The 19,936-nt window shown below is 47.1% G+C and overlaps 1 protein-coding gene across 10 annotated transcripts in view; it reads right to left on the reverse strand.

Moving 5' to 3' along the window:
• Agap1 (ArfGAP with GTPase domain, ankyrin repeat and PH domain 1) overlaps positions 1–19,936 on the reverse strand; it is a 488,546-nt gene that overhangs the window by 293,895 nt on the left and 174,715 nt on the right. For all 10 annotated transcript variants that reach the window (XM_003474578.5, XM_003474579.5, XM_013157542.3 and 7 more), the window contains one exon: positions 1,097–1,182. In XM_003474578.5, coding sequence (XP_003474626.1) covers positions 1,097–1,182 — 86 coding nt within the window. The remainder of the gene's footprint in view (positions 1–1,096; positions 1,183–19,936) is intronic.

The raw sequence follows: 19,936 nt of genomic DNA on the forward strand, positions 1-19,936 counted from the left end.
CACCGCCAACCTCTCCCCGGGAGCGTCCTCATATTACAATCAAGTATACTGCACTGCCAATGCGAAGGCATCTTGCAGGTGGACTGTACCTGTATGGTACTGATGACAATCTGTGATATAACGGGTACACTTTCCCTTTTAAACTCCGATACATCTTATCATCAGTGATGCTGGAGTTACCGGAAAACAGTGAAAACATGACATTCCTGGAAACCTGTGTGGTCTTCCAGGGCCGACAGCACAAGACCTCTAACAGCCCTATGTCCAGGATCCTCATGTAACCAAGAAAGTGCGTAGCACTCAGCCTGCATAGGCTGTTACCAGCACTGGGGAGCCTTTCAAGTATGTAGTTAATACACTATGATGTACGTAAAGTAATAAATTGGATGAGTAGATAAAAAAGTTTCCCAAATTTATGTTCAGAATCTCCATCGTTCTAGGAATTTCTTTCTTTTTGCATTAATTTCTGCAAACTGGGGACTACACCTCTGCACGGAGCTATCTCCCCAGTGCTTTATTTTGAGAAACGAGCTCACTAAGTTGCCAGGCAGGACTCAAACTTATGACTCTCCTGCCTCAGCCTCCCAGAGTGCTGGGACATGCCCCAGCATGCCGAGCTCTTTCGAGGAATTTCCAAAGCAACCAGTCTGCAGCAGGCACAGGCTAGTTTGCAGTGGAGAAGAAGTGGGTTAAGGCCAGCAGGCTCACGGGGATGCCAAGTCTTGCCAGCTGCCAGAAGCAGACAGAAGATCAGATTCCAACACAACACAACAGACTTGCTGGATCATCTGCCTTTTGGTGAGATCTGGCCAACTCAAGGGAAAAAAACCAACAAACACGAACAGCTAGGACAAGTTCTGGATGTCATTTCAATGGGTTTCCAATCCATGCCAAGTTGGCTTTTCCTTTCTTCTTAAAAATGCTCAAAAGGTATCCATCCTTTCAGAGATTTCTAGTCAGTGAGGTTAAAAAAAAAAAAAAAAAAGTCTGCCAAACCCAAAGCTCTCTGCGGGTTTCCACGGCCCTTCTGTGAAAGCACTCACACAGTTCCTTCAAGCAGAGCCCTGCGAAAGGAGGACAAGCATGCAGTACTCACCTGTGCCTCTGGGGGGCCCCCTTCATCTCTAATCAGCAGCAGATAGCTCTGTCCATCCACCACGATCTCCTTTTTGAACCTGCCACCTGCCACACACAAAACACCTGGTTACAAGTGGAGGAAACTGGGAGGTGGAGGGCAGACAGACATGGGCTTCGCTTGTGGAAAAATACACCTTAGGTGGCTGAGCTCAGACTGAATGAAGTACGTGTCTCCAGAGCCCGTGCTCACTTCTGCTGAGAAGGCACGGCATCCAGGACCAGGCATGGGGTTTGCACAGAGCCTTTACGCAGCAATCACAAAGTCTCACTGGCAGGGACACAGAACGTTAAAATGGTCACGCTCTTGTTGAGAATCACAAAAACGGAAGCAGATGGTTCATGCTTCACAGCTCCCTGGTCTGCAGCTCAGGAAGAGCTAAGGGCTCTGTATTCTCCTCAAGGGAAACCCAGTTCTTGAAAGGAAGACACAGAACACCATGAGTATGGGGGCTCCGCGGCCACGGCGCACAGTTAGGGGACGATGCTGACTATGACACAGGTGTTAGACACAGCTACTGGACGGGGCTCTGCACAGGTGGACAGAGCTGCAGTGGCTGGGGAGGCGGCGTTGGTGGCCACGCTAGGTGAGGGGAGACAGAGACGGGGGAGAGTGGGCAGGCTGGCCTGGACACTGCCCCCGGCTTCCTCTCCATTCTGCTGGGGTTGCAGGCTGTGTCTACTCTAGGTGACCCCCACAGGGATTCTCAACCCCAGCATCCTCCTGGCTTTCCCTTCCCGCTGTTCTGGGCAGGCCATGACCCCAAATGACAACTCCAGAGATCAGCACTTCTCTGGCTCCCTCAAGGTTGTGCACAGGGCCCTCCGTTTCCCAGAACTTCCTGAGGCAACCACCATAGGCTGGGCCCTGCTGATCCACAATTGAGAATTTAGCACCTAAGACGCTGACCTGCTATGATCTCCCTACCCCCACAGAAGAATCCAGGGCCCTTCAGAAGGGTTGGCTAGAGTGGGCCGGCTTGCACACGTACACACATACACACTCATAGTCATGCATGCTCATGCCTATCTAAGTATCACAGAACTATGCTTGCTTTGTTGAGTATCATTTTGCTAAATAACGAAACACAAAGAAAAGCTTCCAGCATTCCAATAAAGCAGATTCACTCCAGGGCTGGTGCCCCCATCACTGTGATGCCACAGAACAGGGTCAGGCGGAAACAAACTTTGGGGGCCGCAGCTGGGGCAGCCAGGCCATTGCACCCACGCCAGCTGAGGTTCACCCATGACCTGCACTTCTCAGCTGGAGGAGAAACCAATGGTGACCTTAGGTCACCAAACTGTGGAAAAAGGGATGGCACTCTTCCCTGCAGGGCTGTCACTGCACACCCATCAAGTGACAAGAGTGACAGCCGTAAGTTCCAACTCTGGACTGATCTGAACCTGGGTGCTGCCCCATACCAGCTGTATGGCCTCCCCCGATTCACATCTCTCTACCTCACTGTCCTCCACTGGAAAATGACAGTGACATCCCAGTGGACAAGGGGTGACAATTTAACACAAAGCCCTCTGACTGGTGTCCAGCCCATGGGATGGCCCTGACAGCAGTCACTAGTGTTGCCCACAAGTTTGGCTGAGGGTTTCATAAAAGAGAGGCCTAATACGTAATAAAACTGCTTATGAGAGGAAAAAGCCCAACTGAGACAGCCACCAATATGAGGCTCTTGTTATTAACTTTTTAAAAAAAGGGAGATGCTGGAAACTTGCTATTTGGGGGGAAAAGGAACAGAATTCTATCTTTTAAGAAAAATAACACCTGAAAAGCAAGTCTGTTCCTCTTGGCAGCAGCAAAGTCTTTGCCTTCACACCCTGACCCCTGACACAGATGAATTACCCTTGTCACGGTCAAGGGGAAGGAAAGCCATCAGAAAGTATGTGGAGGTTTAAATCCCTCTCCTGTGAATCTCCAGTTTCTAGCTGCAGTGGCACCTGACATGGGTGACGCTCACTGTGATGCCACATGAGAAGCCACCTGCTCCGAGAGCTAGTCTGGAAGAGCCGGTTAATCCCAGGGAGATGAGTGGGAGGGGTGGGAGCTGGGGAAGCTTTTCCATGTTGTTCCCCTGCATTCAAGACTGGGCTGGGGCTCTGGTCCCTCCTGGGGTGGGGCTGATATGGGAGGCCCTGTGCCCATGTCTCACCGCAACAGACTCGCTCTCCCAGTTAGGAGAAACTGAGACAAGGCAGAGCCCTGCAGAAAGGCATGTCCTTGGCACTCCAGAAACTCCTAAGAAAACTCGAGCAATCAACACGAGGCCTCCAGGTTCTGACACAGAGCAAACCAGCAGGCTATGCCCAGCAACACTGGGCTCCTGGTATCCAGGCCACCTCTGACCTCATGCAGTATCTGCCCACAATTCCAGGGTGACCGCCATCCCTCCCAGTGGCAGCACAGATGTGTAGCCTACCCCACTCACATCTCAGATGTGACTGACAAATAGGGGCCCTGTGGGTGTCACTAGTTAGGATGAGTTCATGCTGAAGCAGGTAGCCTGGCTCCGTGTGGGGATAGTGGACAGGGTCCTACCCCCCCACCTTTGTGTATGCCCCTGGCTCCAGAGTCGGCAGTGCAGGCTGACAGGGTACCCGGGCTGCACTGGGTTCACATGCTGAGCTCGAGCTGCTTCCACCACAGAGGCCCGCACTGGTCCTGCTCATGGAGTGCCGCTGGGCGCCAGGGAATGCTCTGCCCCAGCCACCTGCCTCCAAGATAACCCCAAGGGGAGACGGCCAATGCTGCAATGCCCCAGACAGTGGGCAGGGAGGACTACGGGATGCTCCAGCCCAACCTGCTCTAGTAAGCAATTGGTGGGCACAGAGCTGGACTCTGGGTTCCAGGCCCCGCCTCTCTGCCCTGACTACTGGAGTGAGCTGCTGAGCTGCCTGTGCGTTTACTGGTCTGGAAAATGAAGGAAATAAGCAGGGCTTGAGTTAATAAGGAAACCTGCTGAGAAGCCCGTTGGGGACCCAGAGGGCACTCGCACCCCTGCTCGGCTCCTTTAGAATGTCTGAAAACACCACTGCCACCTCACACTCTCTGATGCCACCTGAGCTCTCAGCTGTGTCTCTGCACTGTCATCTACCTACCCCTAGCCCGTTCCCAGCTGGGGCCCTGCACCCATGTCCGGAGGATCCTTCACAACACGGTTCCAACCCTGGATGCACTCCTTCCTCCGCACCCTGGGCCTCCCTGAAGCTCCTTGGCACTGGGCACATGGACAGCCCTGGGCCTGGTGCCATCCACCAGGCTTGGGTTCAGTCTCCACCAGGCTTGGCCATCTTTCCCACACTGGTTTCACACCTAGACTCCTCAAAACCAAGGGGGAGAGTTGGAGCCTGACCTGGGGGCCTCCAAGGTGCCTGCAGAAGTAGCATCCTGAGGGTGCCCAAGGCCTCCCCCAACCTGGGGAGCTGGACCGGCAGGGAGGAGCACCCAGCTCTCACTGACCCCCCACTTGCTGATGGAATCACCCACCTGCTCCCTCATCCGCTTCCTCTGATATCTTCAGTCACCCGAGGTAATGCTTCTAGGGGGCTGCACTCCAGTGCTGAAGTCAGGAAGACTCCCGGCCTCCCCTGCCCTCTACTCTCCAGGGCTCAGCTTCAGACTGATGTCCACCACCTGGAAGGGATGGTGCTCCTCTCCCCGCTGGGAAGGGCCCTCTCACCTGACTCTGGGTGACTTTACACCCAGCAGGAGACACACTGCCTCTAGGCGACACAACTGTGGTTATGGGACAGACATGGTCAAGCAGGTGACAGAACTCCACAAACATGTTTGCTGCTGTTTCCCTGAACCACTTTAAACACACAGGAAAACCTGAGGGTGAAGATTCACCGGCAACCGCAGGTGCCATCGACCTCACCTTGGCTAAGCAGCCTTTCTCGGAAATCATGGGAGCAGAGACATTCCACAGCTTTTCAGGTCTGGGGAAATCTGCATAGACTCTGCCAGTTGAGCACCCCTATGATGAAAATCCCAAAGCTCTCAAATTATAAATTTAGAGGATGTTGTTGGTTCTCAGGATGCTTTGGATTTTAGTTAGGTTTCATACTTTCTCATTAAGAATGCTCAACCTGCATTTTAAATTCAAATCTACTCTCTTATCCCAGTCATTAGATCTTATTTCCTACCAAAACCTTAGAGGACATAACAAGCGATTACTTGCCCGCAGGTCCATTTCTCCAACCCTTTGTCCCGAACTGGTAATGCACAGCCGTGCCCCCGACTGCTGTCATGAATGCCACATGAGCAGGCAACAAGCCCTCTGCCTGCCAACTACTGCTACATGATATCAAAGGCAGCAGGGTTAGTTTATTTCCACAAAGTGTCTTTAGTCTCCCCAAATAAATCTGACTCCATCATGGATGCCATGAACACACACCTGCCCTGCACACCTTGTGCAGATGTCAGCAGGTACACGGAGCCCCAACAAAGGTGACCACTCTGGGAACTGCAGTGACCACCGCTGATCCCCACTCTGAGATGGCACTCTATAGCTCCGATCCATCTCCAGGAGATAGGAACAAAGTCTGGCCCTGGTGCCCACCTGCACGCCTTCCCTCCCCCCACACAAAGAACAGCACCTTCCTGTCAGACTGTGCCTCAGGGTCAAGTGCGAGGCTTCTGTTTCACCGCAATGGGATGTTACCAGAGCTTCCAGAAAACTTGGGGAGACACCTTCCGCCCTGTGCACCTGACTCAGCATCTTAATCTCCTCTGGGGCCAGCAGGGTAGTGACCAGGGGACGAGCATACCAGATGGGACACAACCACACAAGACACAAAGCAAGTGTATTCTGGGAGGGACCAGCACAGCAGAAAGAGGAGGAGGCAGGTGTGACAGTTTATTTTAAAAACACCTTTTCTAAAGTCTTAAACCTGTCCTGTTCCATCTGACCGAGGCCGATGTTTTCATTTTTACATTAGTAGGTGCTGGAAAAAGTCATGATCACAATCATCATGGGAAGCTGGTACGTGGGTAAAACACACCTTTATTCTTTCTACGTCCCCTTTCCTGCCCCTTAATGCTAGCCAGTTTCAAGGTCACCATCTTGAGCCTCACAGGATGCCAGCCTGTTCTGAACCCAGAACAGTGGAGGAAGCTGAGGAGCACTGGGTCATTCTAGGACTTGAACTCATACAGCATCTCATCTATTGGGCTAGTTCTTCTTTGAGCATAAAAAGAAATAAATAAAATAAAAAATGAGCAAACTACATTTCCCTACTCCACAAAAAGAGCTGCGCTGGGAGTAAACACAGCCGCAGATGTTTGACATTTCTGTTCCCGTCATTTTTGCTAATTGTACTACAAGCTATTAACATGTCATTAACAGTTCTCCAAACAACAGAAAGCAGGGGCACTGGGGTTGATCAGCCCTTTGCTGCGCATAACATCTCTGTCATCCATACAATACCCTGCAGTGCAGACATCACCGTGACCTCCAGAAGAGCACAGGCCAAGCGCAGACTCCGGTGGGGACCCCAAGCCCAAGCCCCAGCCAGCAGCCTGCAGCATGGAGGCTCAGATGCAGAGGTTCCAACTCCTCTGACTCCTTCTCGCTTCCATGACAACTTCTGTGGCCAGGAGCCCCACAATCCCAAAAGGCCTCCCTGGTCCAGGTAGGGGCCCAGCAGCCTTACCCAAAATATAGCAGCTCCAGAACCATCGCTGGACACAGCAAACCTGAGAACAGCTCTGTGGCCACAAGCACACCATGGAGAAATGGGAAGAGGGTGAGTGGGTGGCCGGCTGGCTGAGAATCCTGGGGACTAAACCCATGGCCTCCCTACCAACTACATCCATAGTCCTTTCTAACTTTCAAACAGGCTTGTGCTAAATTGCTAAGTTGTGTTGGCTGGCTAAAACAGTCTGAGTTTTCCAGGGTGCCGGGGTGACAAGTGTGTGCCACCAGGCCTGGCTGAACCTTAGTATCTGCAGCAGGGGAAAGTCCTTTCCACCTGTGCTCTGGCCTTGCACCTGTCAGCTGTGACAAGGGAGAAGTGCAGAGAAGACCTGGCCGTGGTTTAGTCTCTTCCATGAAGATCTCTCTAAAATTTTCCAGGAATCATGTCTTTCGTTGCTCAGTACCATGACAACGCAGAAAGCGTACCTGTAAATGTTATTTGCTCTTAATTATTTAAGCAGATGATGAAAAGGGTGTATGGAAAGGGGCTTTGAACCTTTCTATTCCTTCCTGAGAACATAAAACTTAATCATAAAAGTGCCAATTCCCTCCACCCCCCGCTAATTTGGCCCTTTAAACATTGATTTTAAAAACACTAGAATCAGTAATTTACAACCATTAAGGCTTTGGAAAACTTTTGTATTGTGACATTTAAAAGGAATTTTGGACCATATATTATTTTTACAGTGGGTAGAAAGTTTTATTGGTAACATTACTTTATATAATCTAATAGGATTCAGGTTTTATTTCTTCTGCCAATTTTTTTTTAACAACTTACACTGGGAAATGAAAGTCACTACACTAACAATGTCCTCACTTAGGGACAGCTGAGAATTGCCAACAACTCCCTCCAACCAGACCCAGGGAAAAGAAAGGAAAGACAGATGGACAGAGGCGAAGCCACGGGTCAGGACAGCACCCATGACAGTCACCGTATGGGGCGTCCGTTCCCCAGCTCCTAACTAAACTGAGGCCTGGGGGACCGGAAAGTGGAACAGGAAAGGAGCATGGCCATGTAGTGACCTCGGGAAGGCTGGCACTGGAGAAATGGACCTTTATACCGACCAAGGAAAGGCACACGGCTCCTAAGTCTCCTCTCACTCTGAGCCTGCAACACCCCTGGATTGCTTCACCCCAAAGTGCCCAGAGAAGGTGCATAAAGTGAACAACAGCAAAGGCCCCCTGCAGGCAAAGCCATTGCCTGTCCCACCCCACAAGCTGGGGTGAGTAACCAGTGCACTGGGGGACCCCAGGGGAGCCACAGTATATGCACCTGGGAGAAGACAGCCACCTGGGAGAGGATGCACAGAGAACTCCGAGGGAGAATAGGACCTGTGGCCCTAGCAGAGACAGCTTCCTTCATCTGGAGGTAATGGGGGGACAGGCAAGATACAGCACACCCATGTGACACTGCAGTCCTTGGGGTGTTGTGACATCTGCCCAAGATCCTCTGGCCTGGACTCAAGTTCACCAATGCCCAGGAGCTCTGCTCCGCCACATCTGATGGGGACATGCTATGGTTCTGCCAGTGAATATGTGATGACACCTCCCCCTTCTCCTACTACAGGAGGTGCAGGGGCAGGAGCAGCCGCCAGCCCAGGTCACCCTGCCTCTGCCACTGTGATCTGTCTACAGTCCCAGCTGGCAGCATCCAACCCCAACTGCCCCATACCCAAAAGGGAGTGAAAAGAGCAACAGGAGACACATGGTGAGGCTGGACATTACCAAAGGGCCCGAGGGAAAGAAAGGGGGACAGGGGAAGAGCTCACAAAACGCAGCCCATGGAGGAGAAAACAAAACACAGAAAGCAGACGGGACAGAAATCCCCATACAGGCTGCCCACTCTAACGTGACCATTCAGTGAGAACCAGAGACCCAGGACAATAAAGTCCAGGAGCCGGGAGAGCAGAAGAGGTGAGGCTGGGGCTGAGGGATGTGGTTGGCTGAACAAGACAAGATGGAAAGTGTCTGGGGAGAATTCAGTCCACAGAAGATAGATGAAAGGACCTAACAAAAAAGCTAAGCGGCGTCTCCCACAACTAATCGCTGAGCAAAGAACTGAAAGGCTACACAAAGGGGCTCTCCAGAGATGCAGGAGGAGCTGAATGTGCAGCCTGAACAGCCTGAGATATTCGAAGCCTAAGATATTGGAGAGAAGGACAATGCAGATTCACAACCCTACATCTGTGCAAGGGGGGGGGAGGGGTAAAAACATCCATGGGTGTGAGGTGAGTGAAGATGGCTTTTCTTATCAGCTACAGGGCTTTTGGCTAAGGGTATCAATGTGTGCAGGAGGAGCACTTTTCCAGGCCTGCTTTGGAGAGTGACAAGGGTGCTTTTGGCATTTTCACATATTCACAACCGTGTCTCAAACTGTCTTCCAACAACCCACATTTCCACACAGCACAGGGACAGGGCTGTGAGTTGCTCACAGTATGAAGCAGACTCCACCAACTGAAATCCTTGCCCTGCCTTTCCTCTCATCTGAAAATTACACAGACAAGCAGAGTGGAAGGTCTTCCAGTTCCTCAGCTGTGACCTAAATCACCCGGGCAGTGCTAACAGCACCTAGAGCACAGTGCTGGACGACCTTGTGGAGTGTGGTATAGCAGGTTTCATGCCCACCACAGGGCAGGAAGCTTCTATCCAAAACCTGAGGAACAAGGAAAGCCACATCCACGGATGCAGCCTGCAAGTTTTAAAGTCCCACTGGTCCTGATCCCTCAGCCTGTGGAATGATTTAATTAAAGAAGACTCTGGAGTTGCAAGCAGGCTGATTTAAGGAAGAAACAGAGGCCACTGACTGGAACAGATCAGGCTACATGACCTGGGCAAAGTGAAAACTGGGTGAAAAAACAGATTTAAAAAAACTGAAACTTGGAACCCTTATTTATACTCTGCATTTGTGAAAACTTACTTCACTATTGTTATTATAACAAATACATTGTCAGAAATTTATCAATCACAGTAAAAATGTTATTAATGAAAGAATGTCAAGTCATAGAGACTTGGTATTTTTGAAAAAAATATCACTGGCTCAAAAAGAGCTGAGAACTAATGTTTGAGGAAATGGTTCTCAGACACTAGTTAATTGATTTCCTTACATCTTAAATTCCAAATGCTTTGGGGAAAACACAAGTCAGCAATTTGATACATGAGATACATGCAAAGATCTATTGAGAGCTCTCTCTTCCAAATAATATTTTTAAAACTAAAAATGACAAAAACTTTGGCCAAGTGGTTTAGGTTGGATGCTACACGCCAATGTCCACCATCAATAACCAACGGCATCCGACTGTCAAAAGCAGCAACATCACCTTCATTGTGTGTCCTTAGCTTTTCCTCCTAAAAATGAACAACACTGCTGGAAGCAGCAAAGTACTGCTTTGTGTTACACAAACTGGGCTCTCATGCAGAATGAAACACACCTTGCACCATGCTGGCCGTTGGTACACGGCTCCCATGAAGTGCACAAGGACATGGTTTTGATACCAAGAACCTCACAAGGGGGTTCCCTCTGGAAGGAGAAGGATATGCAATTCACCTCTTACTTCCCTGTTTGAGGACCCAGCTTTTGGCCCTCTGTAGTGCCCCGGGTGGAAAGCCAAGGCCTCCTATACCCAGAGCTCCAAAGGCCCTTGGCCTGCTCCACGCTGGGGCCTTTCTTGGAAGCTGTTCTTGGAAGGGGACAGTGTGTAGGCAGAATATCAAATATGGAAGACAGTACTGCAATTAGTAATCATGAAAAGAAAGACTTCTTTAAAAAAATCAATCTAACGGTTGTTAGATGATGCAAAGAAGAGTAACAGAAGGCTAATGGAAGTCAACGAAAAAACCAGGGACAGAGCAAATGACATAAAAACATCTGTTCATAGAAGTAATGGCAGAAAACTTTCCAAGCAAGGAAAAAGAATTTGACATACAGACAGACAAGTGAAGCATACAGAAGTCTAATAAGCCATGATCAAAAAATATCCACACCAAGGCATATAATAGTCATGGTTATATTACAATAGTCAGAAAGTCAACACAAGAACAGAATATTAAAAGTGATCAGAGAGGGCCAGCGATTTAGCTCAGTGGCATAAGCACCTGGCTGGCAAGCACGAAGTCATGAGTTTGGTCCCCAGTACCCCCTCACCAAAAGTGATCTGGGAAAAGAAACAAATCACCTAAAAAGGAAAGTTGATCAGACTCACAGCAGACTTCTCAACACAAACTCTCAGGTTGAGAGTCTGGAGAGAAAATCCTAAAAGAAAACAACCTCCAATGCAGACTGATGTACCCCGCAAAACTATCTTACAAAACTGATGGAGAAACAGACACTTTCATGACAAAGAACACCTGAGGAAATTCATGACCATGAAACAGCACTCCAAAGTATTCTGAGGGGCATGCTAGAGAGAGCTAATGAGGACTACAACTCAACCCTAACAAAATGAATCCATCAGGCAAGTAATTAAACATCAAGAAAAAAAATGGAACCAACAATAAGAAAATAACATGGAAGGGGTAAGTCAATACGTATCAGCTATAACCATCAATGTTATTGGCCTCAAGTCACCAATCAAAAGAAACAGAGACAGAAAAGATCCAGAAGCAAGATACAACGATATGCTATATACAAGAAACACATTTAATTTAAAAAAGAGATTCACAGACTGAAAGTCAAAGCATGGAAAACAATGTTCTATGCAACAGGAATCTGAAAAAAAAACAGGGATAGCTATTCTATTTGTAGACAAAGTGGATTCCAAGTCAAAATTGATTAAGACAGAGACACAAGGTCACTATATTCTTATAAAGGGAACAATGCAAAAGAAAGAAATAACAATCATCAATATATATGCATCAAATACCAGCACCCCCAACTAAATATTAATGGACATGAAAAAAATCAAATAAGCACAAAAAAATTGTAATGGGGGACCTCAATACCCCACTGTCATGAATACATCAACAGACAAATAAATCAACAAATATCAGAACTAAACCAAATTTGAACAAATAGACTTAGATGTCTACAGAGTGTTCTACCCCAAACATCAGAACATACATTTTTTTAGGCTGTGCATGGGACATTCTCCAAAATAGACCATGTGCTAGCTCTCAGAACATGCTTAAGTAAATGCAAAGGGACTGAACTTATCTCATGTATATTATCAGACAATATGCAATGAAACTGGAAATCAAAAGCAAAGGAAACCACAAAAATTTCATAAACACATGGAAGCTCAATAACACCCTAATGAACAACAAATGGGTCACAGATGAAATTAAAGGAGAAATTAGATAGTTTCTGCAATTAAACAATAATGCCAGTACAACATACTGAACCTTATGGGATCCAATGAAAGCAGCCCTATGAGGGAAATTTATAGCAGCGAATCCCCAAATCAGAAAAGCAGAGCAAGCACAAATAATGTTGAACCTCGTTTCTACAGAAAGAGTAAGTCAAGCCCAAAGTTCCTATGAGAGAGAAAATTACAAAGATTGAAGCAGAAATTAATGCACCGGAGACTATACAAACAATACAAAGAATCAATGAATTGAAGAGTTGGTTCTTTGAATCGCTAAACACAACTGACAAATCCTTAGCCAACCTTACCAAAAAATTTTTAAAAAGACTGAAATCCATGTAATTAGGAATGAAAAGGGTTAAATCACACAAATCCTAGAGAAATCCAGATGACCATCAATATCCACTTTGAGAAACTATATTTGACCAAGATGGAAAACAGAAGAAATGGACAGATTCCTAAATACATAAGAAATACCAAAGCAGGCTCAAGAAGATATAAAAATTCTAAATAAACCAATTAGTCAATGAAACTGAATATGTAATTTTAAAAACCTACCAACAGAACACAGGCCTTGATGATTCACTGCTGAATGCTACAAGAAATTTAGAGAAGATCTAATGCCATGACTTCTCACACACTTTTAAAAAATTGAAAGGGAAGCAATACTCCCAAATTCCTAGAAGCAAGCATCATCCTGATACCAAAATCAGAGACAGACCCAATCACAAAAGAGAATTACAGGCCAAACTAATGAACATAGATCAAAATCCTCAATAAAATACTGGCAAACAGAATGCAGCAAATCATTCACAAGATTATATGCCATGGCCAAGAAGGATTCATCCCAGGGATGCAGAGATGGTTCAACATACAATGTACAGAAATCAGTACAAGTAATATACCACATTAACAGAGCCAAGGACAAAACCCACATGTTTATCACAGTAGATGCAGAAAAAGTATTTGACAAAGTCCAACAACCATTCATAATAAAAACCCTACAGAAAGGGCTGGGGATTTAGCTCAGTGGCATAAGCACTTGCCCTGCAAGCAGGCAGTTGTGAGTTCGATCCCTGGCACCGGAAGAAAAGGAAAAAAAAAAAAAAGAAAGAAAAAGAAAAAAAACCCTACAGAAAATTTAAATATGTGGTCTTTAACTCAGTCTGATAAAAACCATCTATAACAAATCAACAGCAACATCATATTCAATAGTCAAAACATTAAAGTCAGAAAGAATGAGGATGTCCATATCACCACTCTTATTCAATATAGTTCTGGTAACAATAGCTACAGCAATTAATAGAAAGAAATAAAAGTAATAAAGACAGGAAAGGAAAAAGTTAAATTCTTTGTTTGTGGATGACATAATACCCTACACAGAAGATCCCCAAAACTTAAGACGTCTAGATTTAATAACCAAATTCAGTAGTGTAGCTGGATACAAAGTCAACACTCAAAAATCAACAGCAGTCCAATACACAGTAACAAACAAACTCACTGAGAGAAAAATCAGGAAACGGCGCCTTTCACAATGGCATTAAAAAAAAAGAGAAAAGAAAAGAAAGAAAAAAGAAGTATCTAGGAATCTAACAAAGGAAATAAAAGAAGCTTATACAGAAAACAACAGTACTCTGGAAAAGGAAATCAAAGAGGATATCAGAAAACGGAGAGATATTCCTTGTTCTTGGCAGGAAGGACCAATATAGTGAAAATACTTACAAAATTGTTATACAGATTTAACGTAACCCCAATCAAAATAGCACTACTGCATCTCACAGAGTTAGAGAAAATAACCCTAACGTTCATTTGGAACCAGAAGAGACCTAAAATAGCAAAAGCAATTCTGGGCAACAAAGGCAAGGCGAGGAATCACAATCTCTGATTTGAAATTATAGTACAAAGCTACCCTGACAAGAACAGCATGATACTGGGGTAAAAACAGACTCAACAATCCATGGAACAGATTAGAAGATGCAGAAACAACTGCAGACACACTCTGCCACCTTATCTTTGATAAAGGAGCTAGACACCTTCACTGGGAGAAAGACAGCCTCTTTAATAAATGGTGCTGGTAAAACTGGCTTTCCACAGGACAAAGATCAAAACTAGGTGAATATCTTTCACCATGTACTAACTCAAAAGTTGAAACGGATCAAAGAGCTAAAATTAAAACAGAAACACTAAATCTGCCGAAAGATCAAATATATAGAACTCTTGAAGACACTAGCATAGGCAAAGATTTATGGATAAGACCCCAATTGTACACAAATATCACAAGGAGTGAACAACAGGAAACTCCTTTTATTAAAAAGCTTTTGCAGAGCAAAAGAAAGCACTAAGAGAATGTTGAGACAAACCAGTATGGGGAAAAAGTTTTCATCAGCTGTTTCTCAGACAAAAATAATAATTTAAAACATATAAAGAACTTTTAAAAAATCATACACCTCAAATTTAAAGACCCAATCCATAAATGGGCATCTGAACTGCAAACGCCTCTCAGAAGTAGAAATAGCAAGTAAGTATATGAAAAATGTTCACCATCACTGGTCATTTGAGAAATGCAAATTAAAACAATGCTGAAATTCCATCTCAGCCCAGTAAAAATGGCTGTCATCAAGAGATCAATCAATAACACACACTGGTGTGGTTATGGGGAAAAGGACCACTTCTCCATTGTTGGTGGGAGTACAGCCTGGTGCAACCACTGTAGCAATCAGTGTGGAGAGTCACGAAAAAAACAAAAACTAGAGGTTCCATTTAACTCCGCTATCCCTCCTCCTGGTATCTTCCCAAAAGAATTAAAAGCATCATAACACAGTGATACATGCACACTTATGTTTATAGCCTCACAGTTAGTAATAGCTAAATCTTGGAAACAGCCCTAATGCCCACTGAGTGATGAACAGATGAAGATGTGGGTTTTTTATACATTTGGAGTACTACTCTGCCATAAAGCAGGATACGCTTAAGACATCTCTAGCTAAATGGATGCACCCTGGAGACCATACTCTTTTTTGTTTTTTTAATTGATACTAGGGATCGAACTCATTCACAGCCATGCGCTTGCAAGGCAGGTGCTTATGCTGCTGAGCTAAATCCCCGGCCCCCTGGAGACCATACTCTTAAACAATGGAATAAACTGGACACACATATTTAAATACTGCATTGTCTCTGGTGTGAGGAAGCGAAAGTGTAAATAAGGGCCAACATGTAACAGATATTGGGAAACGGGAAGAAAATGTTCAAATGAAAAAGGGAACAAGGGAGTGGGAGGGGAGGAAATGAAAGAACAAGGGAAAAAAGGGACCAGAAGGAAAAATGGAAACAAAGCTTTTGTAAATCAAGGAAGGGAAGAGGAGTTGAAGGGAGGGAGGGGAATGGGAAAAAAGATATGTACAAGTACAAATGACAAATGTGATTATGTAATCAAAAGTGTACCAATTAAAGTTTAAAAATAAATAGAATGTAATATCAAAACAGAAAAACAACAAATACCAGAGGACAGTTACCCAAACACAAATGCAATGAAAGGAAGAGTGATTGCAACCCTGTAGGTAATGAAAGATGTTCATTTTGCTCTCAAATTCCTGTCCTGACTCCAGGCTTCCCCCAGGATGTCACCATTCCACACTTCCTGGAAAATCCCAGATGCTTCCTCTCTTTCAAGTCAGAACAGCTCAGGAAGTGAGTCTAAGACAAGAGCTTCTCAAGGTGCCCCAGGGAGAACATTCTGGGAGAAGCCGCTAGTAACAGAGTCAGTACAGCATTATCCAGGGGCAGGGCGTGTTTCTAACCTCAGCCCGAAGAGTCCAGGTAAGTGATCACACAACCCAGGGCATAATCTGCTTATGTGGTTCTTAATCAAACTTGGCAAGAGTATTCCCACCTGGCTCCTTACTATGAGGGCGCTGGACTGATTTCTCTCCTTGCTTCTGCCCTGCTCCGGTTAATAAATCTTGGTTGCCTGAAGCATCCCTCACTAGGCAGCAGAGTGACCTGGGCAGGGACTCTATGCCTGGTATAGCTCGCTGTCAAAAGCTAAGGAAAGACAGTAAATGACCACTGAAAACCGGGAGCCAGGCCGATGGGGCTGAGGGCAGCTGGGCGGGGAGCCAGCTCAGTCTGTGTCCCCAAAACCAAAGGGCCATGGGTTACGGGCTGGTTTGTGGTCACCACACCTCTGAAGAAAACAGCCCGATACTGATGGGCCCCGACACGTAAAATCGAAGATGCAAACAAGCAAACTGTTGAAGCAAAGCCTTCCAGTGTCCCCCACCTTGGCACACGTGAATACCCTGCATTGACGGCTGTCTCTGAAATAGCTGGAGTGGTGATCCAAACATATCTATTCATGTATACTTGGTTCGCTGGGGGCAAATGTACTGAAGGTTATGTACTTGTTTTGCTTTTAATATTTTGCACATTTATTTTAAGCACTTACCCTGCTCTAATATATGGGCAAATGGGCCCTTAGCCTCTTATACTACATGTTCTAATCTAGTGCTTTCCCAAAGGAAAAAAGTTTGTATTAAAAAATAGGCTGTGGTACAGAAGCTCTGTTTCTGACTGTGCAATTCTGGAAAGGGATTAGCAGGGACTGGATGACAAGTCATTCGTTCCCATGTAATCCTGTGAATGTAATAAAATGTTTTACAAAACTTAAACGTGGGTGCTTGCTGCTGAGACTTCACAAAGAAAGCAAGGAATCTCACACTAGTTTTCCACCTTATATTCTCATCTCACAATGCTTCAGGGACTTGTATTACAACCCCAAAGTGACGGAATGACCAATGAAGACAGGGAGCCTCAGGGCCACCTGAGAGGTCCAGCACTCAACACCCAAGCAGTCTCCCCCCCTGGAGCTGGCAGAGATGAGAGAGGCACCCCAGTGGCTCTGCTATGGGCCCAGGGGCTCCCAGCTCCTGGTTCAGCCCAGCCCCACCAGGCCCAGGGACTCCCCCAGGACCTCCCTGCACCCAGGACACCTTGGAATGAGCATCACCAGTCAATGATGCTGACACTCCAAAACTCCTGCACATGCTCCAGGTGAGCATGTGCACCTGAACAGACCCTGGGCTCACTTATTCAGACCAAGGAAGTCGCTAGGGCTCCCAGAGGGCACAGAAGGTTTGGGGGTGCTGGACTCTGACAGTTCACTTCACCATCATCAGAGTCTATTCCAAAGCTGAGAGCTAGTCTGAAGGTCCCATTTGTTCCCAGAAGTCCATCCCTCTCTAAGGCCAGCACTCCTGCTGATGACCCCGAGGAGCCCGAGCCTGGCTCCCTGCCTGTCGGCATCATCCCTCTCCCCAGCATCAGCACCTGGCTTCTCCTCCTCCGTCCTTGGCAGTGTTATTGATGGTGCAGGAGCCAGCCTGGCCCATTTCCAGAGGCTGCTGCTCCCCCCTCGGCTGCGAGGTCTTCATGCTGCCACCACTTCTGTCCCACAGCACAAGACTGCCTCGCTGTTGGTGCCTAGCTGTGAAGACTGGTCTGGGCTGCTTTCCGTCACCATGCACTCTCCTCATAACCTCGCAACCTGTCCTCACAATGAGGCTGGCCACTTACTTGGTACCTAAAAAGCCCCAGTGAGTCCCGCCTTTCCTGTTTGCGGTGTTAGCTTTTAACTAAGCAAAACAATGAGATGAGTCTCTGGAATACATCCACTGGCCACACGCACTGCCCAAGGTGTACAGGAACAGGGCATGGCACCCAGGCTCCTTGGAAACTTTCTGATCATAGAGGCCTCCACAGGTGGAGAAAGGATGAGTTGCTGAGTTGCACGTGGTTCCCATTTCCGGTCTGGGTCAGTCAGGTGAATGAATTAGGGCCCACATGGCCCTCACAGAGCTGGCATCTTCTGCAGATTACTAGTAGCTGTGTGTGGCTTAATCTGCACCAAGGCATTGATGCCCACGCATGGACCCAGGAACTGCCAGGTCCACTCCATGCAGCAGCCAGTACCTACCATACCCTTGGCTCTGAGACTAGTGGCAGCCAGCATGGCAGGAATGCGTGGAGAAGTCAGTGAGCTTGGGCACTCTGGCCACATCTCAGGTTCTCTTCCTGTTGTTCTTACAGGCACCACTCTTCAGGTGCCCTTGCCTGTTTCAGCTTCTAGTTCCCTTGCCTCTGTGTCCGAGCCTTCACGGTTTTCCACAAGAGAAAAGCAGAATGGCATGAGGTTCACCCCCCACCACCAAGCAAGCACTATTATCCATCTCCATGGTCCAATCAACGCCCAGCCTCCTCTGAAAGGTGGCGCTCCCTACCCATCCAGCTGGGTATCTCAGGAAGCTCCACACACCTCTCCTTTACTCTTCCCCTTGCCCTGAGGCTGCTTCCTCTTTTCCATAGAAAAACCCTGTAGCCCAGAGGGGAGGCCTGAACCCAGGGAAGGATGAGGATGCATCATGCCGGACACAGGTGCCCCTGCACCAGGCATCTCTCCCACCTCACAAGGGAGCAGTGGTGGTCACTGAAGACAGTGGGCAGGGGTACAGGACAGTGGCTCATGAACTAATGTCTTTAGACCCAGATAATGCAAATCAGTCTCTGCTCCAGTGAACCAAGAAGGAAAATACTTCCTGAAAAGTCAGGGGGAAGAGCCTAGGTGGGCCTGGAAAGGTCACAGAGATACTTGCCAAAGGTAGCTTTAAGGTGAGTTCAAAAGGCACCTGGACACCAAGGGAAACTCGTTACATTGCAGACAAAGAATTCCGATCTCCCTACAGCCCCTTTCTTGGGATCCACCTTCTCTCCATCCCTTTTTGGATACTCTTACCCAAGCCTCATCACCCTAGCCCAAGAGACCAGCCAATAAGAATGCCACCACCAGATGCTGACAACCTTGATTAGTCCACAAAAAAGCATACATGTAAATGAGGTCCAAACTGTCCACTGAAAACCACTGAGAAAAATAATCCCTTTTTTTCATCAGGTGTGAGCTGCAAGGATCACCTGCTCAGAGGCACCAAGAAGTGCCCAGCAGGAAGCACAGAGCACAGCTGAGCAGCCAAACACTGGCTAAAGGACAGGGGAAGGGAGATGGGCTTCAGGGTGGATCTGAGTAAGATTTCTCCAGGAGAAATGACTTGTGACTGCAACTGTGAAACTGTGGACTCAGTCTCTTTCTCCTATCAGAGACTGGTTTTGTCAAAACTTTCAGTGCTGTGAGGTTTGTGAGAAATCACAGCTGTGTTGAGAGGGAGCCCTGTGCTATTTCCTGGCCAGGGGACACTGTGGCTACAGGGGAAGAAGACTTTGCCCGGCAGACCCCCGCGGGCCTGCCCTTGGTGGGGAGCTCCAGACTCCAATCTACCCCAGTGGACGTCACCACCTGGAATTACAGTTATTTATGAGGAAACTTCTTCCATTGATGCACACAACCAGCTGCAGGCCCAGCGCCCAGTGCCCGGCTTTCAGTAAGCCCTGATTTCTTGTCCAATGAAATGATAAAAATCTGGGACAATGTGTTCCGAGTTCCAAACCACCAAGTGAAAAACACATTTTGTCCTGCCAGGCTGTCAACGCCAAAAACATGACAACCTCTTTATCCCGGTATTACAGCCTTAGTTTCTTGTTCAGAATGAAGCAGAGCATGCTGTTTTCCTTAATGGCTTTTTTTGAAATTCTAGTAATAACCTGAGTCTCCTTCACCTGTTTTAAACAATATGACCTGGTCCCCAAGCGGCTCCTGAGCTGAGTGGGAAGAGGCGAGTTGCAGACTGCGCTACCGATGAAGATGGTGACAAAGCTTAGTGGTATTTCCAGGTTAGGATCAGGTTAGGA

The sequence above is a fragment of the Cavia porcellus genome, unplaced genomic scaffold (assembly GCF_034190915.1).
Source record: "Cavia porcellus strain 051 isolate PalLab524CR breed Dunkin Hartley unplaced genomic scaffold, mCavPor4.1 scaffold_26, whole genome shotgun sequence".
NCBI lineage: Eukaryota > Metazoa > Chordata > Mammalia > Rodentia > Caviidae > Cavia > Cavia porcellus.